Here is a 26067-nt window from a genome sequence, read left to right as displayed (position 1 = left end):
TGAATTTAAGACTTTACTTTATTCAGCAAAATCATTTATTTACACAATGGGGAATGCTGGTTTGATTTTGTCAATGAAATAAAAACAAACTGAACAGAGACAATACTGAACTGTATATATAGTTTGTGCCAGAGCTGACCAACTGTTTCCTTACCTGTATCAGGAGCATCAAGGACACTGGTTTAACAATACACCACACAGGTCCAGTAACACCCTGGGAGCTTCCAATGCAATTACCAACTTTTTCTTTTTTTATAAATATATAAAAAAACAAAAAGTCAGCAAAACCAGCATTATGACGTAATAGACAGAGTAGAACTCTGAAGTCAATGGGTCAGTAAAAACCTTATCAGACCATCCAGTTTACCAAGTGATCTGCTCTCCTTCAGACCATACTACAGAATCCAAACAGATGAAAAATAGATCCCTCTTTAGAAGACAGCAATGATCTGATAAGGATTTGACTTAATGGAAGTTAAGGGGGGAAAAGGAATGCAGAGCAGAGCCCCTATTAGAACAAGCTAACTTTTCCAGATTTTCCAAATTAAAAAAAAAAACAAAAAACAAAAACAAAACAAAACAAAAACCACTTCAACATGAAGCTACCATACAAAGTTTTTCCATTTTTCTTTGTAAAAAGTTCAGAGTTTGCAATTTAATCCTGTGTTTTTAGTGAGAAGGACAGTTTGGGCCTGGACTTCCCTTTGCCCAGGATAATTTTTTGTTCTTCTTTTTGTTGACGTTGTCGCTCTTGTTCTAGTTTCATCCTTTCCTCATGAATCTTTCTTTGTTCTTCAACAATTCTCAACTGTTCCTCAGCCTGAAAGTTAAAAGTAAACATTAAAACTTCCAAGAATTTCAGGTCTTCCATTAGTAATATTGGGAAATCAGGTGACACAGGAACATACGTACTACAGTATGCTTAATAAAACTCACACAAAAAGTGATAAAGGAAAAATTATAGTGGAATTAGAAAAGAACTCCTTATTAATTCTGCCTATTTTTTCTTTTTTATGAAAAATATATTTAAAAATTGTAGAAAAGCACTTGCACATTTTGAAAATGGAAATTTCTAAAAATCGTATCTCGAAACCAGTATAGATTTTGTCCTAGTACCTGTTTTTATCCACATCTTCAGTGAATCAGATTAAGATTGTCAATTATGAACAAAGGCACCGGTTTCTTCAAATGGTTAAGTTCTCTACCAATTACCAGAACTAGATTTGTAATTAGAAAGACATATAAAAAAGTTACACGAGGGACACCTGGGTGGCTTAGTCAGGCATCTGTCTCTTGATTTCAGCTCAGGTCATAATCTCATGGTAGTTGAGTTCTTGGCTGAAAGCTCAGAGTCTGCTTGGGATTCCCCCACTCCCACCTCTCCCGTTTGCATGCTTGCTCTCTCTCAAAAAAAATAATAAATAAACTTAAAAAACAAGTTATAGGATGGGTGCCTGGGTGACTCAGTTGGTTAAGCGTCCCACTCTTGGTTTCAGCTCAGGTCATCATCTTGCAGTTTGAGTTTAGGCGTCGAGTTAGGCTCTGTGCTGACAGTGCGGAGCCTGATTGGAATTCTCTCTCTCAAAAGAAATAAATAAGCTCAAAAAAAAAAAAAAAAAAAAGTTACAGGGAAAAAAAAAAACAAACCTCTACTGGGGCTACATTATATCGTCAATATGCAATCAAGAAATACTAAAGACCCCTTTCTCTGGAGTGAAAAAAATTAAATACCCTTTTCACCCGCTGATTATAACACGCTTTTCGGTTTCAAATGGACACTGGAATAATTAACTTTTGTGGTGACTTCAACTCCTTCAGTCTTAAGTAACCAACTCCCTTCCTGTGTTGTCTATACGTTTCCCCTCTTTACCAAAAAATTCCAGCCATTCCAATTCTCCCTCCTCATGGTCTCTCTCCTTCAGGTCTACTTCCTTACTCCCCCCCATCCCCCAGGTGCAAGTCTACCCCTCCAGCACAAGGGACATTAGGCCATGTGTGCTGGTGACTCCGGTGGTCACGAATGGGAGAGTGGCTCCTGGCATTTAGTGGGTAGAGGACAGGCATGCCTGTAAACATCCTACCACGCACAGGTCAGCCCCCCACAGCAATTATCCACTCCCAAATGTTAAAGTGGCCAAGGTTGAGAAAACCTGTTCTAACCCTTTGAGTTTTTAAATCTCAGTGATCACTGTGGTCCCTTCTTTCCTATTTGATCTTTATCCTAAAACACTCACTGCATCCTGTGAATGCTTTCCTATTTCCAAAGTCAAGTCTTAAAGTCACTACTTCTGTCTCCATTATTCTACTAAAATTATTTTCTAGATGGTCAGAAACTCCATTCTCAATGACTTCCTTATTCATTCTTCTGTTCACTTGAAGTCTTTTAAAATTTTTTTCTCTTCCCACATATTCTTTCATACAAAATACAGTGGTTCAAAACATACATTAAGGCTCCAGGTATCTGTGGCTCAGTTAAGTGTTTGACTCTTGATTTTGGCTCAGGTCAAGATCTCCTGGTTCCTGAGATAGGGCTCCGCACTGACAGCATGGGGCCTGCTTGGGATTCTCTCCCTCTCTGCCCCATGCATGTGCACGCTCTCTCCGTCTCCAACTGAACATTTTTTTTTTTTTTTAAACAAAATATTTAAGGCTCTCTACCCTGATCAGTTCTGTTTGTCTCCACTGATAGGTTTTTTTTATTCTGAAATAGTAACATTCAATGTGACTGAATTACAGGCTTTTCAGCAGAAGACCGGAAAGATGATGGACTCTGGTATGCAGCATAGAATGTTTAAAAAAAAAAAAAAAAAAAACCCTGACATTTAAATACATAAGTAACACAAAGAGGTTTGTTTTACTTTAAGATGGTATGGGTGTAGACTAAAAGGCAGAAGATAGATGGTGGGACAAATCCACTGAAATCAAGTGAAGGGCAAATGGGAGGAAGATCAGAATTAAAAGGTGGGAATTTGGGGGCACCTGGCTGGCTCAGTCAGTTAAGCGTCTGACTTCAGCTCAAGTCACGATCTCACAGTTTGTGGGTTCAAGCCCCGTGTCGGGCTCTGTGCTCACAGCTCGGAGCCTGGAGCCTGCTTCAGATTCTGTGCCTCCCTCCCTCTCTGCCCCTCCCCCGTTTGCACTCTCTCTCTAAAATAAACAAACATTAAAAAAATAAAAAATAAATTAAAAAGTGGGAATTGGGTCAGTAGGCAAGATGGAAAATCCAATGGAGAGGTGAAATAGATCTCTCTTTCAGACCTTTTCCCTAAGCTCCGTTTCTTAAGCTACAGCACACTACAGGACAGAGAGAGAGCTCGTCAACATGTCCAAGATTTAGAATCCTCAAAACTAACCCTAAAATAAATCAGCCCTCTCTACTACCTTCTCTATTGCAACCCATATTCTGTAGCTTTATCCTGTCTTCCCCGACACAAGCAAATAGCCAACCAGTTTGTTAATCCTCCCCTTATATTCTTTTCCATTACGTTCTCTCATCTAGAGCCTGTCCTCCATTTCAACTGCCACCACACCAGCACAGGGCCCCACATCTTCTTAGAGACCTGAAATGGTTTCCTCATTCCCAGTCTTTGCCCTTCATCCACCATCCACCCTACAGAACACTACCAGTTTTGGGAACATCTTTCTGTTCTCTCATGCTCCCAAGTGATCTCCACCAGGTGTGGAATATGGCCTAACTTCCCCAATGAGCACACTATTTAAGACGTTCTATAATCTGGCTCCAACTGTGTGTCTGCTAGTATGTCAAAATTATGCTTGCTTTCTATCTTGCCTCCACTTCTCCTATACTCCTGCCATTCTCTCCTCCTACTGAAGTCCCACCTGTACATCCATCTCAAATCTCCACTTTTGTGCTTAGACTTTCACTGATGATTACAACAGAAAAGAATTACCTACTTCTGTTCATCCTCAGTAATAAATTCATATGCCAATTACTTTGCCCAATTTTAACAAATCATCACACATTTGGGGTAAGAGCCTGGCAAGTACAATTCAATCAAAGAATAGTAAAGAATCTTACTTTGTGTCCATGTGCTTGGGAAACCCTTACCAATATAAACACCCAGATTCACTGCTGCCTATGGTTCTAACTCAGCCCTCAACGAAGCAGATTAGATCCTTAAAGAGCGAAGAGTTTGAACATCACAGCCTCACCCTTAAGAGAAATCTAATTAAAATTACACGCTATTTTTCACTGTATCATATTGACAAATTCAAAAGTGAAATACGAAATACTAGCTTACGAAGAGTACTATGGCACTACTTACCAAAATTTTATCTTCATAATACTTTTACCCAGAAAATTAATTTTCTGGAATATCCTATAAATAACACTTGCAAACATGCTAAATTGAACAAGGTTTTTTAATGCAACATAGCTTGCTCAAGACTGGAGAAATCCAAAATTCCCAAATATGGGACTATTAAATTATGCAAAATCTATGTAACAGACACTGTGCAGGGGCACCTGGGTGGCTCAGTCGGCTAAGTGTCAAATTCCTGATTTTGTCTCAGGTCATGATCTCACAGTCATGAGATCAAGCCGAGGCTCCGAGCTGGGGTGGGAGCCTGCTTAAGATTCTCTCTCCCTCTGTCCCTCCCCCACTCACGAGAGCACTTGCGCACTCTCAAAAAAATTACTGTGTGGTTAACAAAAAAAACACAAAAATAGGAATCCCTACATACTGAAATGGAAAACCCCCCAAGTTATACTGTTAAGAACAGCAAAGTCCCAAACAGTTATGTATAGTATGCTATTTCTCTGCAAAAAGGGGAGAATAAAAATACATGTGTATCTGCCAAAATATGCATGTTAAACTCTGGAAAAATAGACAAAAACCATAATTGAATATATATTTTGGAGATGGGAATGAAAAGTAGGTGGATGGGGAAAAAAAGAGACAGAACCATTTATTTTTCTAAAAAATAAATCTGAATGATGTGATCACATACCTAAATTAAAATGAACAAGATTTTTAAACTAGTTTCCTTCATTAACAGGAAATACTGATTCTGCACTGAAATTGACTTTATTTTTTAATGTTAATTTATTCTTGAGAGAAAGAGAGACAGAGCACAAGTCGGGGAGGGGCAGAGAGAGAGGGAGACACAGAATCCGAAGCAGGCTCCAGGCTCTGAGCCGTGAGCACAGAGCCCTACCCAGGGCTCGAACTCATGAGTCACGAGATCATGACCTGAACCAAAATCCAAGACTGTGCCACCACCCAGGCACCAATGAAATTAGACTGGGTAAAGAAAGTTTCAATGTCATCCAGGTTTACAAATACAGGAGACGGAAGTGCATGTGTGCAGAAGAGGGGCTGCAGTCTCTCTGGTTCTCCCTTAGTGCTGAGCATATAGTGCCTACTGGAAGTACCTGATAATGAAATGACTTTTAAAAATGAAGTGAGCAGGTGAATATCCTGTCTTTACATTCAAATGTTTATACTTTGTTCCACTATAGCTTTAAACTAAGCATAAATATTATTCAATTACACCATAGCAAAACCAAACCAAACCAAACAAAAAAACCAAAAAAAAACCAAAACCAAAAAAACTAGTCGAGCAAAACCCAAAACCATCAATTTTAATATAGTGGTTCTCAAATGATGAAAAACTGGTTTCCTACCCCATCCATCTGTGAGGTTTGACCCTACACCTTATTTGCTAGGTATTCTAAACCCTAGCCCCCTCTGCAATCTGATATGCCATTTCCTTCCCAATGCCCCTGGAATATCCACTACTCCTCCACCCTTCTGTTGTTTCAAATGCATGCAAAAGAAAGAACTATTCCGGGGGGGCGGGGGGATGTACACGTGTATTCATACAGAAAAACAATACCGAGCTCTCCTACAAGGATTACACATGGATGTCATGGAGGCCCAAGAGAAAGCCAACATCCACCATACTAGAGCCATGAAAAGAGGGTGGGCCTTCTTAGCCATTAAGTCCAGGACCCTCACAAAGGTGGCTTTCAACCCTGTACCTCACTGGGAAGAGTGACGGGTGAGATAAAATACATAAAAGCAAAGTATACCATTCTAGAAGAGTCTATTTACCCCTTCCAGTACCTTTTGTTCCCCCCTCTTCTACCCAGAGGTCCCAGTGTCCTTATTACAACTGCACCTTTCTAAGCATCCCCCACCTACACGGTCTCTAACTGTACATTGGGGTGATCCCTAGCAGCAGTTTTTCAGCAAATAAGGATGCTGAAATCTACTAAAAATACATACGAAATTTTACGAAATCAAAAATACAGAGAGAGAATTACTTGTTATCAGCAGTGATTACAGGAATGACAGGCAAGGATGAAAAAATATTACGATTAGGAAATCATGCCACCACTCAGAAATGTGGATTTCTCCATTTTAAACTTCCCAGACACACATCCTGTTAAACTCTGCCATTTGTAACTTTAATTCTTTGACTCATCTTCCCCCCTGTAACAAGTGTAATGTTTATCCCACTTTAGATAAACAATGCATAAAAAAAATATTAAAAAGAAATTTGAAGTAATTAATTCTGACAAATTACGGATCAGTAAAGTTTTCTGAAATTATTAACGTACAAGGTTAAAAAAAGTAACATACCAGGATTTTTTAAAAAAAGTAATCCCCCCCCCATGGCAATTTGGTTATTCTGTTACCTAATGTTTACAGTGTATGCTATAGGATATTGTTAGCTATCATATAAAGAGAATTCGTATCACTCCTTCTAGCCCCTTTCCTTTGCAATTCCTCAGTTGCTACACCTTTATAATCTTAAATATATTTTTGGAACGTCAACATTACAGAACATCTCCCAAGATCCCGTATTACTTAAAAGTGGACACAACTGCTTCAAGAGGGAACTGATAGCCGAGACTGGTACGGGATACTCGACACAAAAATCAGTGTCCTCCAGGGCTCAGCAGAGACCACTCTAAGAATACTGCCCAAACACCAATCTCGTACCTTCAGGATTTTAGTATTTGTGTCCTAACGTGAACTCATCCAGATGTGGTTCTTTTAATCTTCCATACCCTAAGTTCTCTTTTCTTTCAAGTCAGTGCTTCTGTCTGCCTTGGTCACTCATTCCCTTTTGTGGAGGTTTTCTCAAGTGCCTGCTGATACCTGGCTGTCAGCATGAGATCTTCTCTGGTTCCCACACCACATTTTCTCCTCTTCTTTCTCCTCTTCCTCCCTCTGGGCACTTTTATCGCTCAACCAGGTTTACTCTCTTTACAGTTTCTCCTGCCACCTTACCAATTCCAGGCCCATCTTCTGACAGGCTTTCAGTGGGTTTCTGGTTGACTTTCTGTCCTTCACTCACACTATATAAGGCCAATTCAGTAATATCCAGAACATTTTCCAAATACTGTTGCCCAAAATACACTAACACACTCTTAAATGAGCTTTTTACCTTATCAGTTGAAAACAAGCCTCTCCCTGACTAAACATTCTTCCATTAACTCCCCATCACTTCGTTACAAATTAAAATATTTAATTGACATTTATTTTTGGCGCCATGCCGTCCCTGTCTCTCTTAAAACGTGTAAATACATCACTATTAACTGCATATATCACTCAGTCCTGTGCTCTCTCAACTTAGATGAGCTCACTCTACTTACTATAAATGCCCAATTCCTTTTCCATTTGTATTAGTTTCCTGTAACCACTGTAACAAATTACCACAAACTGGATAGCTTAAGAGAACAGAAATTTACTCTGGGAGCAAAGGAGTCCAAAGTCAGTGTCACTGGAACTAAAGGTGTGGACAGGGCCACCTTCTGTGGACAGGGCCTTCCTTCTGTAGGCTCTCGGAGGGAATCTGTTCCTGGCCTCTTCAAGCCTCTTCAAGGCTGCCAGGGTTTCTTGGCTTGTCTATGCACTGCTCCAATCTTCAAATTTCTCTCTGTGCTGTCCTCAAGTCACCTTCTCCTATACGAGTGGAGTCTGCTGGGAGTCTGCGAGCCCTTCGTCACGGTGTCCTCCCCATGTCCTTTTCGGTCCAAGTTGGCAGTGTTTCTGCTGACACAGCATCCTCACAAACCCTGCGGGTCTCCCAAATCTGGCAGGCCATTGGACAAGATGCTCCCCAACAGATCTTTCCTGGATAATCTCATTTACTCCTGGTGTCTGCTACTAAAGTGCCTGAAGGAACTTATGAGTCACAGGCATAATCTCTTCAGCCCTAGCAAATGGTTGTCCAGCCACAGCCTTGGTTTTGTTTGCAGTTTTTTAACAGGAAGCCTCCTGACTTTATAGCATCTTTTGTAATCTAGATGGGCTGAAATTTTCTCCAAACATCAACTGCTCATTCCATTTTACTTATCTGTTCTTTCCTCTATCTGTTCTTGAACTTTACTATCAACAGCCAGGGGAAGAAACCAGACTGTACCTTCAACACTTCACTTAGAAATACCTTAGTTAAATATGCCAGTTCAACACGGAGAAGTTCCACCTTCCACACAATTGTAGGACACTACCAGGTTTCCTACCACTATACAGCGAGGACCTCCTTCCCTCTAGTTTAAAGTAACATCCTCTTCCTCTGCTTCTGAGCCTTACCAGAAGCACCTTTAAAGTCCCTATTTCTACCAACGGTCTTTTTTAAGGCCGTCCAGGCATTTTCTATCATGTGCCTCAGAATTCTTCCAAACTTTAACTGTCCAACTCCAAAACTACTTCCATATTTTTAGTAATCAACTGGGTAGGTCCAGACAACATAAAACTATTCTGGAGGCCAGAAGTTCGAAATCAGGATCACTGGTCCAAAATCAAAGTGTCAGCAAGGCCCGCTCCATTAGGAGGTTCTAGATTGAGAGTCTATTCCTTGCTTCTTCCAGCTCCTGGTGGCTGCCAGGATTCCCTGTCTCCTGACCACATCACGCCAATCTTCAAGGCCAGAATCTTCAAAGCTCTCTCTGCTCTGTCTTCAGCTTCTCCTGTGTGTACTGTGGTAAAAGCCCCCTCTGCCTTCCTCTTACAATGGTTATGTGGAATGGCTTTTAGGGCATAGTGGATAAACTCCCCAAGATTTTTAACTTAATCATATCCACAAAGACTCTTTTTTTGGGACCACACAGGTAACTAGTGTTACTAAAGTAACAGGAGATCAGGACACAGAATACACAAATAGCTTTGTGTATGTGGGGGGGGGGGGGAGGGGGGAGGAGCGCAGGGAGGTATTTTCCAGAGATATCTCTTAATTGCAAAGCGAGCTCTGGTTTGCTTTAAGTATGTGGAACACATTTCACATATAATCAACTTCCAAACATGGTACAATTTTTTCATTTCTCAAAAGAGAGAGGTACAAAGCGTTAAGCATGATGAACATAGTAAATCTCCTTATTTGGCAAGTGGGTAAGGAAAAACTATTTTTTTCTTTGTTAATTTGAGAGAGAGAGAGAGAGAGAAAGAGATCGAGTAAGTGCGCGTGCAAAGGGGAGGGGCAGAGAGAATTCCAAGCAGGCTCCATGGTCAGCATGCAGCCAGATGCAGGGCTCAATCCCACCATCCTGGGATCATGACCAGAGCCGAAATCAAGAGTCAGACACTCAACCAACTGAGCCACCCAAGCGCCACAAAGAAACTGTTTTTAATATTAAAGAGAGGAAATACACTGTAGATCTCAAACTTATGATTTGCATATATTTTAAAAATTCCAAACAATGTTTCCCAGTTAAAATCAATTTTTCCTTTTTATCAGCATGTTTATAATTTTATTAGAAACTGTCCGTCTGACTCTTATTATAGTTTCAGTATTTACTCACAAATTAACCAGATTACATTTGACTACCACTTTCATTCACCCACGGATAGTCTGAGGGTCATGTTTTTCCTACTGCTCTAGCCTCCTGCAGGGACACTGAATTCCACAGCAACATCTATCGCTTTTCTTAGTATATTTCCCTTTCTAAATAAGTAGGATTCATACACATTTCAGAATAATATCTGGGCTTTTCCCAGGCACATCACAAAAAACTTTTGTGAAGAGGAGTAAAAAAAAATTTTTTTAGTACTATTTTTAACATTTTTAAAAAACATTAAAAATCTCCATTGTACTAACAATACCCTTTCAAATATCTGAAGACAGTGGTGCACTGCCAATAGTCAGGCAGAACTAGATACCAATCTGCCAAAAAGCCAAGTCCAGGCAAGCCAAGACACGTGTCAATTCTTCCTTGATTTTATTCATCAAGCATGTCTACTGGTTAATATGCTTTTGCCTCCTTTTGGACAGATAAAATCAAATATCTTGACAAACAATTTGGAACGGATGTGAGCAAAAACTACTGGTCTAGAGTACCTAACATGAATTCTACATGAGAGAACCCATGGGGCTAAGCTAATACATTCCTTATTACAGTCATTACTGTGATCAATCTTTGAACTTGTCATAAGGACCTACTTAAAAGTTAGTCAAAGTGTGGTTTAAATTTACTTTCTCTACTAATTATTTTTATGTGATCATGAAAGTGATGTATGTTAGTTGTAGAAAATATAGAAACTAGAGAAAAGTATAAAGTTACATTAAGTGTACCAATTACAGATAACGATTCTTAGCATTTTTTTCCCATCTACTAAACCGTGCAAATATACTTTTCAAATTAGCAGGATCATAATGTACACGTAAGTTCTGCATTTAGCTACTTCCCCTGGATTAACAAATACTTTGACTAAAGAAAAACCAACTATATAAGTAATCTAAAAACCTGTGAAATTTTCACTATTCTAAATAATAAAGGGAAAAGTTTTTTTTCTTTATTAGTTTACTTGTATCTGATTCACTTTTCTCAAGATAAAATTCTTAGACACAGAATTAAAGGCTCCTGATATTTACTGATTCACTGTTATTTTCTAAAATGGTCACAGCCATTTAAATTCCCCAAATCACCACATAAAAAGGTCCCTTTATACCTTATCCTTGCCAACAGTTGGTGCTAATGAGGGAAAAAAAGTCTTTTTCTACTGGTATTTAGCATTAGAGGAAAAGAAAGGGGGGGAGGGGAGTCCTTTGTTTTGCTACATTGTCAAGAATTTATGAAGGCACTTTTCCATTCCACTTGTGTGAGTGAATTCTCTTTTAAGTCTCTTTTCTTTTTCTATTAGGGAGTTGGTCTTCTTTACTGACTTCTAAGAAATCCTTGTATTATTCTTTCAAGATTACAATGTTTAAGAACTACCCTTTGGGGAACCTTCTCTCCCCACCCTCCTTTAATCTGCTTTCGAGGGGCGCCTGGGTGGCACAGTCGGTTAAGCGTCCGACTTCAGCCAGGTCACGATCTCGTGGTCCGGGAGTTGGAGCCCCGCGTCAGGCTCTGGGCTGATGGCTCAGAGCCTGGAGCCTGTTTCCGATTCTGTGTCTCCCTCTCTCTCTGCCCCTGCCCCGTTCATGCTCTGTCTCTCTCTGTCCCAAAAATAAATAAACGTTGAAAAAAAAAAAATTAAAAAAAAAAAATCTGCTTTCGAACCTCATCTACCATCACTTACCTCACCACCTTCTTGACTACACAAAAAGCTGGTTCACTGCTCCGGCCCATCCCACTATCCCAAGAGCACCTACACACTCTTGCCTTTATTCTAAGACCCCAAAAGGCCTTTTCCCTGCTTCATTTCCTCACACTCCTGTCCCCATCGTAAGTGCAATTTCTAACTATCCACGGAGGCCCAGCTCACACGATCTCTTCCAGGAAGGTTCCCAGGTCTCCCTAGAGACCTGGGCAATGATGTCAATTATCACACATCACCCGTTGCACTACTTAGTATTTTCATATTATTAACTTTTCTTGGAATTGTCCTTGTCTCCACAATAAGTACATTAAATACTTTAAGAGAACATCTTATCAATTGCTTTTTACACCTAACAAATTCTCAATATGGATTATGGATTGGCTGCTCCCTCTTCTCCCCTTGCCTTCTAGAAGCTAAGAATGCATCCCATTCTTCTTGCTATACCATGAACCGGTCCACATTTCTAGCATATTTATTAGGTCATAAAAACAAACAGAACTGTTGCTTCAACAAGATAAACCAGCACTACTGACACACTCAGGAAAAGTCCCGTGCCATCTACAACATGGGCATATTTCCCTAAGTATCTATTCTTTTAAAAAGAATATATTCCAGTAGTATCTCCCAATAAATGTGTGAAAAGATGAAAGAACTTGCTGAAAACTGAGAGGATGAGAAATGGACAAGAACGAAAGTCTCCATACGCTCCTGGCATCTTTATGCAGTAACATTCTGTCTTTTCCTACACAAAGGATGTGCTAGTTTCCCTGCAATAGATGATGCCCAACAGAAACAAATAAAAATTTTCTCCAACACTGACAATTATTTCTTGAGCTTCCAACATTATCATGCACAGGAAACAAATGAGTTATGTGCAAATTCTTACCAAACAGTCTCAAATGCAAACTCTTTTTTTCTCCAAGATATCTTTTCACGAAAGTTGTACTGATAACATGCAATGCACGGTCTATTCTGCCAAATCCCAATGTTCCAGAACAGTGCTGGTCTAGGTATGATCCATGAATCAGCAATAGTCTGCAAACCATAATGGATCCATAACAAGATATGTAGAAACCAGGAGTGTTTTAGAAGCTTTTATAGCCACTTGATGTCATTTTTCTAGTAATTCATCTTAATTGTATTTTGCAAACATAGGCTGAGACAAATTAGGATTAAAAGACAAAAACAAAAAAATTACCACCACCTGAGAAGCACTGCTCTAGAATAAGCTTGCTGATCTTTTCCCAGTAAGGACACACCGAAAGTTATGTTTTTATGGTTTGTGTGTGGGTAAACAAAGAAAACTGCCAAAAGAAATATAAAGCGCCAAGTTTCCCTAGGCACCAGACAGCTAGCTACCTGGGGATCAGAAGGGATCCTGGCAGGGCATAAGCGGAGGAACTCTGTTCTAGGAGTCATAATCCGGCATTCCAGGCCACCCAAAACCGAAGTCACCATGCTATCCAATCTCTTACCATGGTCTAAGAGGGATTCCCCCCACTTCGTGATGCCGATACAACATTTTCAATACCAGCTATACTGTTCCACCCTTCTGGAAACATCCAGGCCCTACAAACCACACTATATTTACCTTTCAAAAAAGCTCAACGTTCAAGACTCAAATGAAGGTTCATACTTTCCATCTTCCTTCTTCCTACCTGAACTGAGATTTTCTTCTTAGCATCACTAAAAAAGCACGATCACGTACTCATTAATGAGCAGGTAGGGACAGACCTCAGAATGACTCCTCATCCATTTCACTTTCATAGTGCTTGCTCTACCTTAACAGATTTTAAGGCCTTTTCATTGGGAAAGGCAGGATTAAGTCCCTCCCTTTCACTATGACCTTTACAATAACCAGGATGGCGATGTGCATGAAGAATCCTGGTGTCATCCTCATTAAGTCGCTTAGTTACTTACTTAAGTTGCATTAAGTTACTGATATTTCCAGTACTGGCTTTTATCTGGGGCATACCACCTCTTAAAAGATTATGCCTTAGAACCAACTGGACCATAGTTTTAACTTTTTACATTCTTATCAATTACGGGACACATTACTTACGATCCTCCTTCACCTCTACTCTCATTGGGATCCACTGTCAATTAATTACTTAGACCAACTCAGATCTTTTTGTGCCTTTATAAACAGTCACAAAATTTGTTTTTTCTAAACCACTTAACGAGAGCTTACAACTTGCTTTTATCCTTCATGTGACAGTATGACTTCGCAGCAAATGTCTTCTCAACACATTTCTAAGTAAACAAAACTTTTCTAAGATGTCTAGAAGCAAGAGTCCCTCCTGGGTCATGTCTCCATTCCTGGGCACGAACTAGCACTCATTCTCCGTTCATCCTAAGTAACTTCCCTTCCACCTGATTTAGATTCTTACTTCAAAGTAGAATTCCTATATGCCACTTTCATGAGGCAAAGAAAGTTTTTCCTTTAATGCCGGTCTCTTCCTTTTGTTTCCTGGATTTTTTTGTATCCACAGTCATTTCATTCTGTTTTCTTCCTCATACTGAGACTGCTTCAGAATATACATTTTTAATGGAAATCCCTAGGCCACCCAAAACTTTATCCTACTTCTTTATTCTACTTTAAGTGCCAGTCTGTGCTAAAAATAAAGAAACATAACAAACAAAAACCTCTGGATTTTTGTACTAAAAGAAAAAAAAAAAAAGAATTGGAAGGAAAAGCAGAAACAATCACAGATTAGTATTTTTCTATTTTCAAAAGATGACCTCAATGTTCTTACACTGGCTTCTTCACTAATATTTCCAAATTGTTCCTCACCCCTGTTTAGATCCGTGTGTCATAATTACTTAAGTCTCTGTATTCCTTGCTGGATTACAAACTTGGAATAGGAAAAATAGCTTATGAGTCTGGCACACTATCAAATACAGACTCCCTACATACTATACCCAGTAACTGGGTGGGAACAAGGTCACTCATGTGAAGTGAAATGCTGTGTTTGAGTTTAAATACTTCCAAGCTTTTGTTTTTACTATCCAGGGAGAAAAAATGTAAATGAGGTGAAGAGAGAAAAACTCTGGGACTGGGGATAGTACAATTCTCCCAGGAGCCCTGTTTTAAATGCAAATTTCAGAATGTTCTCCAGAGTTACTAGAATCTCTGGATTGCCCCCAGATGGATTCCTCTGGAAGACACTAGCTAAAATCTCATGAACCATTCCTGCTCTTGCCTCAAATCCCTGCAAACAGCCCTGAAGACTAAAAAAATGTGTCCATGATAAAGCACAAAATCATCCCACAAAATCTGAAGCAGCAAAGCAAATAAAAAATGCTTTTCATACATACCAGTTTGGCTTGTGCTTCTGCAATTTTTCGGTTATTCTCTTCCAGTATTCGCTCTAGCTCCTCACGTTTTGCACGTTCTTCCTCCTAAAGGGGAGGACATGTTAAGATGTTAGAAAAACAAAATGTTTATTTTTACTGATAAATATTTACTAATCTTCCTCTGAACTTTTTTGAGCTGACTTAGAGGGCAGCTTTATAGCTACCTTCTGTCTGACAAATGATAAACTGTGCAGCCACTAAAATTTGTTTCTAGCACTAAATTTAAATCATCCCTCCCAGTCCAAACAGCAACCGACTAAACCCTCCCTAATGATAGTTTCCTGGCAATTATTACTAATACTTTAATATCACACAAATCAACAAGGACAACTACAAAACTGGATAGTATTTACCAAATTAAAAAAATAATATATAAAATATAAATAAAGTGAATATTTGTCTCACCAATTATGTATACCTACGTATTCTTTACCTATACTCCTTTAATCAGCATTAAAAGTTGAATATTTACTGTCTTGTCCAGTGTCCTGCAGAGTGTGCTCCTCGGCTGCCATACGCGCCAGCTTCCTCTTTAAAATGATTTGTACTGTTAGCTTGGCAATACCTGCATCAGCAGCTCAACCATTTATAAAGAAACAACATACAAGGAAGGCTGAGCTGAGGAATGCAGATGTTTATGGTAAGAAGGAACAAAAAATGTAATTCATCATTCCTAAGGCAAACAATTAATAAGAAAAATACATTTACTGTTAGTGAAAAATACAAATGGTAATCCATACTTCATGGAACTAAGGGCTTCTTCCATGGGGAAAATGGACTTAACATTCAGATGTTGACAATTTCTAAAGGCAGCTTATCTTGTCATCTACAGTCTGAACTGAAATTCAGGAATCCAGGGGGTGCATGGTCCGGAAATAAAATTCTGTAATTTATTTTTTATTGGAGAATTTAATGAGATTTTATAATGCAAACTATATGAAGATTGCTTGATGGTTTGGGCAGTGTTCAGATCACAGCATACATATTCAAATGATTTTAATATTTGGAAAGACTGTCAGAGGGTTGTGTCCGTGTAAAAAAAAATTGTTAATACGAAACAAAAAGCAAATGAAGAGAAAAAAATCTTCCTATGATTAATAACTCGCTACAAGACAGCACCATTACTCCAAAATTATCTCCATTATTAAAAGCACTGATATAAGTAAAATTTCATACATTCAATTGCACAGTCTGTGATAGCTACCAAATATAGACACGTGTATCTAAAGACAGCACAAGGGAGAATGCACTTGAAAAGCTAAGCTTACTGGAAAACAAGAGAGATTTAGTATGATGCCAACTTGCCCATACTAATGCCAAGATTAACAATGATATGAGACATATATTTTGAGTCAAATATTTAAGGTCGAGAAAATAGAACCACAGGATTTTCTATGGCACGCACCAATGGAATTCGTATTCATTACACAAACTATGTCAAGGGACACTCAGCACTGTAAAGTAATTTGCCTTGAGTGTTTCAGTGACTTTCAACAAGTTTTAGGAACCTGGAGTAATCAGTGCAAATAAGCCATAAAGCTTCAGTAGCAAATTACTGTCTCACAGAAAGACATTTTCAACTTCTGCTCCAGCTGCTGATAAAACAAATCATGTGTTTAGCTTGACTCCAGACAAGGACAACCTGTTCCTTCATAACTCTCTAGAGAAAAAAAGGAGTTGTTAGTAGATACTAAAAAAAGTGGATGAATACTCTGGACATTTTTCCTAAAAAGATTCTTTGAAACACATTAGGAAAATGGAGGGAGGGCCTTATGATCAGAATGCCAGAATTAGTCCATTGTGTTGAAGCAGGATTTGGGGGAGGGGGTGAGGGATAAAAGAAGGAAAAAAAGAAGAGCAAGAAAACCTATTTATCAAAAGCAGGTGCTGTCACTCAATGTTAGGCCCTGCTCTTTGTAATCTGACTGAAGGCAAAAAGCCTCTCACAGTCTAGGCAGTAAGAATGATAAACAGAAAAGAAGAATACGTAACCACAGGTGGATTTTTAACCTTTTCCCTTTACCACTCCCTGTCTCCCGCCACCCTCCCAAAAAAGAATGTAAGTCCTGCAGCCATGGCAAAAGTTTCAAACACTTCTCAAATATGTAAGCCAGTTCCGTTAAATCAAAAAGTATCCTTGAATACGTTTTATGAAAGTAACTTTTAGATGTCAGTCAGCACTTCTGAACAGGCTAAAAAATTAACTTTCGCAGCAATGTTAAGTTTAGATGAGAAAGGAATTAGTCTGTATTCCATCTCTTTCTGAACTGAGCAGGAGGCACACCCAACACTGAAAGTTTTGCCATGGACTGTCTCTACTTTCCAAACGACCGAGCGTTACCTCTCTGGCTTTTTGTGCTGCAAGCTCAGCTTGTCTCTGTCGCTCGAGTTCTTCGAGCAACTGCTTTTCCATGATGCGCTTGGCTTCCTCCACCCTTCGGAGAACTTCTCGCTCAATTTCATCCTTCCTTTTCTCCAATTCTTCCTCTACCCTTTTGGCCACTAATTCTTCCACTCTTCGTGCTGTTTCTTCCTCGATGAGTTTTTCTTCTATTTCCTGCTGCCGACTAGCACACAAAGTAGAAAAAAGTGACTTAGATGACAGAAGTAAACGTAAGAATTAAAACTAGTTATACGTCTGTAAAACATTCAGCCTGATTCTATGATTTTATAATTCATCTGAGTGCAACACTCAAGGAAATACTAGATACCAAGATGTTCAGGGATACAGAAACTCGAACAAATATGAAATCATGTTTTTGTTAGCTTTCACTTTCTAAATCCAAAATGACTCAACAAAGAGCTTAATTCATTAGTTTTAATTTAAGAACTGTTAAGAAATCTGAAACAAGAAGTCTACTTTTTGTTACCAACTTTATAACGAAAGGACAAAGTGCATGGATTTACTCATTTGCCAATGCACTCAGTCTAAGGGTTGAGCTTCAAGAGAAGTCAGGAGAAAATACTATGTAGCAAGCAATTCAGACTAAGTTCATCCCCTGCCCCCCACTAGCAAAATCAGAAGAAATACAGACTCAAAGAGATTCAGACTGTGAAGGCAATGAAGCTTTTTCTGAAAATACAGACCAACTTAATTCAGGTTCTGAACCTAATACCTTTCAGTGTACCTTCTTTCTTTGGTTAATTTTTAATTAAAAGCTCTTCAAGACGTGGGAGGGTAGATGAAAATATATTGCCAATTCTAATAAAAAGTTTAATGACGCATGATACGGTTTAAATTATTTTAATCCCATCTAGATATTATAAACCAACTTATTTACTCAAAATCAAATTCTGCACTGAAAATACTGACATTTATCAAGGCACTGTAGTGGACACCATGTACATTTTATACCAATGACATCCAATATGGTCTACTGGGAATGACATCCCAGTATAAAATTGGTCATTTTATACCAATGACATCCAATATGGGCTACTGGAAAATTTCATTGTACATATGTAGCTCACTGTATTGAGACAATAATTTGTACTGAATTAATAATAAATTCAGAGGCTCTGGAAGTATATCTAAATCCTAAGAGGCCAATTTATTATTATTAATGCTTCAACTTTCTCACAGCCCATGAAATTAAATACAACCTGTAACCTTTATATCTTTTGATGACTCATAAATATGTATGAGCCAGTCATTCAATTTACATGTTTAGTAAAGACTTTATAGTGTCTAAGTGACCTTTAAACACCCCAATCCACTTCAACTAAACTGTATTTTGGGGGTGAGGGGGGGAATTCAATTCCCACTCAAGTGCTTTTATTCTCAACTCCTGTTACTTATTCACAGTGATACCATACTAACAGCAATGTATCTTTAACATTCTGATTCATTTCAGTTTCTGCATTTATAACCTCTTATGTTTTTCTGACAAGGAGATAGTAACTACTTGAAAAAGCACAATTATTTATTCTAGGTTCCAGACATATGCATCCCATTCTGAAGACTCTGTTGCCTGTTTCTTAAATATTTCCTCCCAACACTAAATTATTGATTTTTATTTAAAAAGATACAAAAGCCTAACATATACTCTAAACAATGCTCCTTTTCCTATTCAATAACTTCGAATAAAATACAGTTTAAGGTAGTTTCAATAAGCCTTTACCTATAGCAGCTCAATAAAAGAGAATAGTTATCTATCCCAACACTAAAATGAACTGCCAGACATACCTCAAGGAAACCAGGCAGGGATTTTAGTGGAAATTAAACTACATTTCAAATATAAAAATTTTGTTTCTTTACCTCATCCAAAGAGAAAAATATTAGGCTGAAATAAGCCTGATAACTGTCAAACCTAGATGATGGGTGTATTAACGTCATAATATTCTTTCCACTTTTGTAGAAGTTGGAAAGTTTACACAATGCAAAGTTTTAAAAGTATACACCACTCACCACAAACAAACTTTTGCTAGTAAATGTAAAGGAGCCTAAGAAGAAGTTCTCTTTTAAGATGTCAAAAATGGTGCAATTCAACTCTAAGGACAACGTAAAACAGTTTCAGTTAAAACAGTTCAAAGTAAAAAGCAGAGAGAAGAATGGAATAAGGCTTTAGGTTAGCTCATCGCTAGAAAAGTCGCCAAATAACTTAGGAATTTTGGAAAGATGGAAGAGACCTGATACATATTCAGGGTTTTTTGTCAAGCAGTCTGTAAGTAATAGCAATAGCACAATGGCTAATGGGGTCACATTTCTGATTTAGTATGGAGAAAATAAGCCTAAATAAATTCAGTTTATTACTTACAGCAAAAGCCAGATCAGCACAGTGTCAGCTGTTTCTGGTCCCACTCATGGACACCAAACCAGAGGGGACAGGTGACATGCAATACAGGCATAGGCAGTGGGCTGTTTTGCTGCTAAGGAGTCAATTCTAAGGGCAGCTCAGTGGTTTTATAGCCCAGAGGGGAGGGCAAGTGGAAAGTCCCAAGCTGAAATGAAACTGAGAGGATGAGAAAAGGCCTCGTGGAGTTTCTCACAAGGCTGCTTATCTCCCTTTGTTCCTGGAGGAAGCACAGGACACACCACTGTGACTGTAATTAAGCCTTGCTGCTGTGTTCCACGTGGAGACAGGCAAGGTCAGGGCACCACAGCAGAACTGTTCCCCTACAAGTATTATCAACAATATAATTTTTTGTTGTTGCTGCTATTCTTAGTAGCAACAATCAGAAAAAAAAAATTTAAGTGATTTTTCAGATTTAGCACTGAAAAAGTTACTCTCAATGACGCTTCAATTCCCCTCTCCCCACATTGAATTCAGAAAAACAATGGGCACATGTACAAGTGAATTAAGCAGTTCATCTTTACTGACTACAAGTTTATTATCATTATCAATGATAAAGAGGTAGAAGGCTAACTTTCACCAGGGGCACTGAAACTTTCTTGGGGAAAAAAAACCAAATACTTTTGCTCATTAGTATCTTATAAAAAACATTTCATGTCACTGCCTATCCACTCCTTAAAACTTTAAGTTTTTATTTATTTGAGAGAGAGAGAGAGAGAGAGAGAGAGAGAGAGAGAGAGAGAGGGAGGGAGAGAGAGTATGGGTGTGTGAGCAGGGGAGGGGCAGAGACAGAGAGGGAGAGGGAGAGAGGGAGAGGGGGAGAGGGAGAGAGGGAGAGGGGGAGAGGGGGAGAGGAGGAGAGGGGGAGAGGGAGGGAGGGAGGGAGAGAGGGAGGGAGGGGGGGAGAGAGAGAGAGAGAGAGAGAGAGAGAGAGAGAGAGAAAATCCCAAAACCCAAGCAAACTCTGCGCTGCCAGAACAAAGCCCATCGTGGGGCCTGAACCCAAGAACCATGACCTGGGCCGAAATCAAGAGTCAGATGCTTAACTGACTGAGCCACCCAGGTGCTCTACTCCTTAAAACTTTTGCCATAGGAGTTGTCACTTTCCTGATGTTCTTTAGTGGCTCTAATCTCTTCCTCGGGCTCCTCTGCTCAATGTATTCCCTTGCCAAGAATTTGTGCCAATGTTGAAAGGGCTGAATCACAATCTTCAAGATTTCGATGGTAGTATGTATAACACTAGGTCCCCATTTTTTCCATGCCTCCATGCTTTCAGGTATTTTAAAAACTCCAGTCACCACCAACTTTAAAACGGTAACTATTAAAACAGTAAGGACCCAGCAATACAGCACTGTCAAACCAGAGTATGACTCTGAACATGGCAAATGGCAATATTATTTAAAATATTATACAGAAATATTTTAACGTGTATGAACTCAACCCTAGGAGTTTCCTTCTAGGAAGTGCTTCATAACATCACAGCAAACAGCATTAATTCAGTACTGAATAGGCACCAAATACTGTGCCAACAGCTTTATACACCATGTCATCAGTTACACCTCTGATGATTCCCAAGGCATAGGAATACTTTACTAGCTGGGCTCCAGGTCACTGCATTTTGCTAAGAGAGGACTCCTAACCTAGGTAGACTCCAAAGCTCATGATCTAAGACCTATAGTACCCTACAAAGGCAAAGGCATACAATAATATTTACCCAAATCATTTAAAAAATTTATAAATTTCTTATCAACATCAGCTAGATCTTATGCCCTTATCCTTTGTCTTAAAGCCCTAAGTGTCCCCGAAATACAGTTCCACATACTGAATTTGCTCATAAAAGCTGTTCTCTACTCTCACAATGAGCTCGTCAAGTACTCTAAGGATCACTCATATAGATCCCAGTTCAGCTTAGATACTTTAATTCAGAAGGCTCTCAACCTGTCATGCAATTGAACACTAAGCATATTGAAACCTAGATTATAACAGGCTACAGTAAATTATTATAGCATTAACATTTTCCGGATTTGCTGCAAGTTATTTTACAACTGCCTATTTTTTCAACATGCACAGTGAATACAACATGCACAAAGCCATTTCAAAAGAATACATATGAAAATGATAAGGAGAGAGAACCACACTAAATGGTTGGGACACAGGGAAGAGGTAGAACTTCTGAATTCAATTTTGAAACATGTGAACTAGCTATTCAGAAATGAGAAAAAAAAATTTAATGCTAAGGTCTACCTTTTACTATATTAATATAACTCGTAAGAGCACTTCATAAACTCACCAGGCACAATCTGGCTGCATTTCGTAAATTATATTACATTATATACGGAGGCCCATTATATGCCAAGTATGTCTAGATACTTTAAATGTGCCATTTTTTCTTTAATGTTTCATTTTTGAGAGAGAGAAAGAGAGAGTGTGAGCGGGGGAGAGGCAGAGAGACAGGGAGACACAGACTCTGAAGCAGGCTTCGGGCCCGGAGCTGGCAGCACAGAGCTGGATGCAGGGCTCAAACCCGTGAACTGCGAGATCATGACCTGAGCCGAAGTCGGACGCTTAACGACTGAGCCACCCAGGCGCCTCATAAATGTGTGATTTCTAATCTTCATAACGAAGACCAGTATCTTCATTTCACAAATAAGAAATCAAGCTTACAGGTACGTGATTTATTCAAGGCTTCACAATTGTAAACAGCAAAGCAATCTGGTTTCCATTATTACCACAAAATTAGTTAAGCCCAACAGAGTATTCAAATTTTGCAGTCTCTCCCCTCCCACAGACCCTTTTCCAGGTACAGGGACACTATGCTCTCTGTTGTCTTCTCTGCTTCCAGCAAGCACTGGTTTCTTCCAACAAACATTCCCTAAGGTCCTCTCAGTCCAGTAAGCCAACTGCTTTTTTGCCTTCACACGCTACCTGGGTCGTTCTATCTACTCTCAAGGTTTCCTCCTCAAGGCTTCAGTCTCCCATATCAAACTCGCATAAACTCACTATACCCAAGTGTTAAAGTGCCCACAGTGCTCGACCGTTCCCTGTCCGCTATCTATCAGGTTTCTGCCGTTTTAACCACCGTCTGCCACACAAATAGTTCCTTAAACATTTGGTGCCCGACGTGCAATAGCTACAATATAAACACGAGAACCAATATTAATGCTTTATTTCCCTTATGCTCCAATCCAGTTTTATTTGCACGGTTTCCTAAATCTGTCCTTTCCCATTCCAACAACCGCCCCCTCACTACTCCTGTGTGGTCTTACTGTAACTAGTTATCTATCCTACACAGCATTCAGTGCTGTTTTGGGGGGGTGGGGAGGGAGAGAAAAAAAGAGCTCATCCCATTTACCTCCTCAAAACGTTTCCTGTTTCTAGGATGAAATCCAAGCTCCTTAACATGACTCCTTTATAAGATTCTCAGCCTCTGTTTACCTCCCCTGACTAAAGAGACTCCATGATGTTAGTACTTATAGAACTTCCCGTGTTTTACCTCACTTGTAAGCCATTCAGCCCCCCTCGCTCCCTTTACTCTGGCAAGGGCTGAAGGGACTCTGTTTTGGTCCACATGTACCTTCCTATGCCTTGCCGGACAATCTCATTTCTATCTACCACCCATTCCTTAGGACGAAGGTGTTTACCCATCTGAGATGCTTCCTTCTTAAAGTCACATCACTATCACTGAATTTACCACACTATTATTACGTACCCACTTAGCAGTCTTTAAGCTTCTTGGAGAGGGATCAATTATCTTTATCTCAGCAGCACCTAGCACAGTGCCTGGCACTTATTAATTGCTCGAACCGTATTAGCTGAATGAGACCTGTAGACACACAACTACTTAGGCCCATTTCCAAGGCTCTAAAACCTAGGTCTTTCCATGGTTTCCTTTGTGTTCTATCTAAGACATTACACCGTACTGAGGAGTACCTACTGCATGGCACACAGAATTCAGTGTACAGGTGGCTGCTCGCTTTGCCCCTCTTCCCTTCATAAATGCTAATGGTAATCTGCTGTTTCTGCCAACTTGCAACTATACAGCTCTCCTATTTTCTCTTTTAATCCCTGGTTTCTGTCCCTGCTATTCATGTGCAGCTTGCTAAACACCTCTAATTATTCTCTGCATACCAAGTTCCCTTTTATTTTTCCTACAAGTCATAGGTTTTTAGAGAATGGCAAATAACTTCTCTTTGGACACCTGTTTTCACGTGGGAAAATTATCTGAGACATGACTTAATTTTTAAAATGTTCATCTGTTGACATTTATTTGAGAGTTCATTTTTACAGTTAAGGATCTTGTTATATACCAGAAAAACCCGGATTCTATATAATCAAGGTTTGTTGCAAAACAATTACTTGTATGTATCTGATGTTAATGTATGTATCACCGACAGCTCTACATAAAGGAAAAATAAAGACACACAGCAAATAGCTCTCCAGGTACTGCTTCCTCTGTAATATTAGTCAGTGCCCCAGTCCCGTAAATCTTAAAAACTTTGCTCCTTAGAAACACACTCTGCTGGAAAAATCTACATAACGCAAAGCCAACTGCAGAAAAATTTAAAGCCCCTAAACAATCAGTACATATATCTGTCTCACAAAATTCAGGTAATTCTCCTACCTCGTGTGCACTTTCTAAACACCGATGGGCTGAGGAAGATGGCCGGTTAAACACAGACAGTTCACATCTAACACTACCTTTCCAACTGGCTTTGAGAAATGAATACCTAGAGCATCAGGGTACTATGGTCTTAAACCAAAACCAAACCCAAACCCTACATTTTAAAAACAAAAGATGATCAATTTGGAATTATTTGTACCTACTCTTGGATCTAAAGATACTTGAGAGGTGACTCTCAGAGATACTTTTACCCCAACAGTATTTCAAGTTGGGGACCTCACTGTGATCCTGATTTTCCCTACATTAAGTTCCATACGTGAGCAATGCAAAAATAAAAGCAAATATTCAAGTGTCCTCTACCACAAGGGAAAACAAAACGCAGGAATGCACCTACTTTTGCTACACAGGAATATAAAGCCATATAAATGAGAAGTATAAGGACGGAGCAACTTTTGATAGGGATGGTGGTTATGCAGGTGAATTCAAGTATCAAAATTCATCGTACTGCAGGCTCAAGGTTTGTGCACTTTATTTTTGCAGCTCAAAAAATAACAAACAAACAAAACCCGAACAGACTCAAAAAAAAAAAAAGGAAAGCAACCGCGACATCTTTAACAAAAGGAACTCACTAACATAAAATGCATGTTTGGCTGCACTGTTGGGACCACCAACAGGGTCTCATTTCCCGAGAAGCCCTGTCAAATCGAAGCCCCGGTACTAGAATGCTCTGGCCAGCTGCAATTTGCATCCCAAGGGTTAATTCTTTCCGGCTCCCCCCCCCCCTCCCCACCAGCGGGCCCCAAACGCTCTCCATCCCTTCTACGGGCTCCCTTATCCCACGCCCTCACTGGCCGAGGCAGCGCCTCTACCCCACTCTGAACTCCACCCCCTACTTCCGGCACTCAGCTCCGCTCTCGCGCCAAAATCGCTTTCTCTGCTCCAAGCCCTTCCTGCGCAAGCCCCGGTATTTCCCAGCCCAGCCAACTCGTGGGTCCGTCCGGTCCCAGGCTCTCCACTCGCGCGGGCTGCAGCCTCTCGGGCAGGTTCCTGCGACCTCTCGACCCACGCCCCCCCCCGCCCCCCTCACGCCCCCACTCGGCCCACCCAGCCCCGCCGGCCCCCACCCGCCAGGCTCCCCGCCCCTCCCCCCGTGGCCGCTCACATTTTTCGCTGCCGCTCGAACTCCGCTTTCTTCTCCTCCTCCTCTCGCTTCTGCTTCTCGTCCAGGCTGCTGCGCTTGCTCACCGTGCGCCCGAAGATGTCGATGCGGTCGGGCGGGGACGAGGCGCGCTCCCGGTCCCGCTCGCGCCGGGACACGGCCGTGTTGGTGGAGCGCGAGCGGGACCGCGACTCCCGCCGCCGGTTCCGTTTACTCTCCCGGGACTTGGAGCGCTTCCGCACGCGCTCCTTGTCCCGAGACCGCGACCGCGACCGGCTCCGCTTCTTGTTGTGTTTGCTGCTCTTGGTGTGTTTGGAGCGGGACGAGCTCCGGCTCCGAGACCGGCCCATCCTTCCGGGCGACGCTGTGACTAACCGCTGGCCTGGGGCCCCGCACGCGTCCCACTGCCCTCGCTTCCGCCTCTGGACGCGGGCTGGGCGTCCTATCGAGGCCAGAGGAAGGAAGGCCGTCGGCCAGCTGACTTTATACCGCTCTCTGAGGTGAACGCCGCCACGAAGGCCGCCTCCGACGACCAGGCCGCAACGCCAGGAGTTGCTAAGATGGCAGCCGCGGCTGCACCGGCCGCCCTTCCCACAATGCCCCGCGCGGAACGCGCCGCTGCGC

The 26067-nt window shown here is 40.5% G+C and overlaps 1 protein-coding gene across 1 annotated transcript; it reads right to left on the bottom strand.

Moving 5' to 3' along the window:
• ARGLU1 (arginine and glutamate rich 1) lies at positions 1–26046 on the bottom strand. Its single transcript, XM_025924201.2, has 4 exons — positions 25447–26046; positions 17212–17437; positions 14832–14915; positions 1–820 (listed from the first exon to the last, which is right to left on the bottom strand). The coding sequence occupies exons 1-4, from the start codon at positions 25791–25793 to the stop codon at positions 656–658; spliced, it is 822 nt and encodes a 273-aa protein (XP_025779986.1). The 5' UTR covers positions 25794–26046; the 3' UTR covers positions 1–655.
• Between the last annotated feature and the right edge of the window lie 21 nt (positions 26047–26067).

The sequence above is a fragment of the Puma concolor genome, chromosome A1 (genome assembly GCF_028749965.1).
Source record: "Puma concolor isolate L17-30 chromosome A1, mPumCon1.1.hap2, whole genome shotgun sequence".
Classification (NCBI taxonomy): domain Eukaryota; kingdom Metazoa; phylum Chordata; class Mammalia; order Carnivora; family Felidae; genus Puma; species Puma concolor.
The sequence above is the reverse complement of the archived record's forward strand: the minus strand, read 5'-3'. Positions and strand labels throughout refer to the sequence as shown.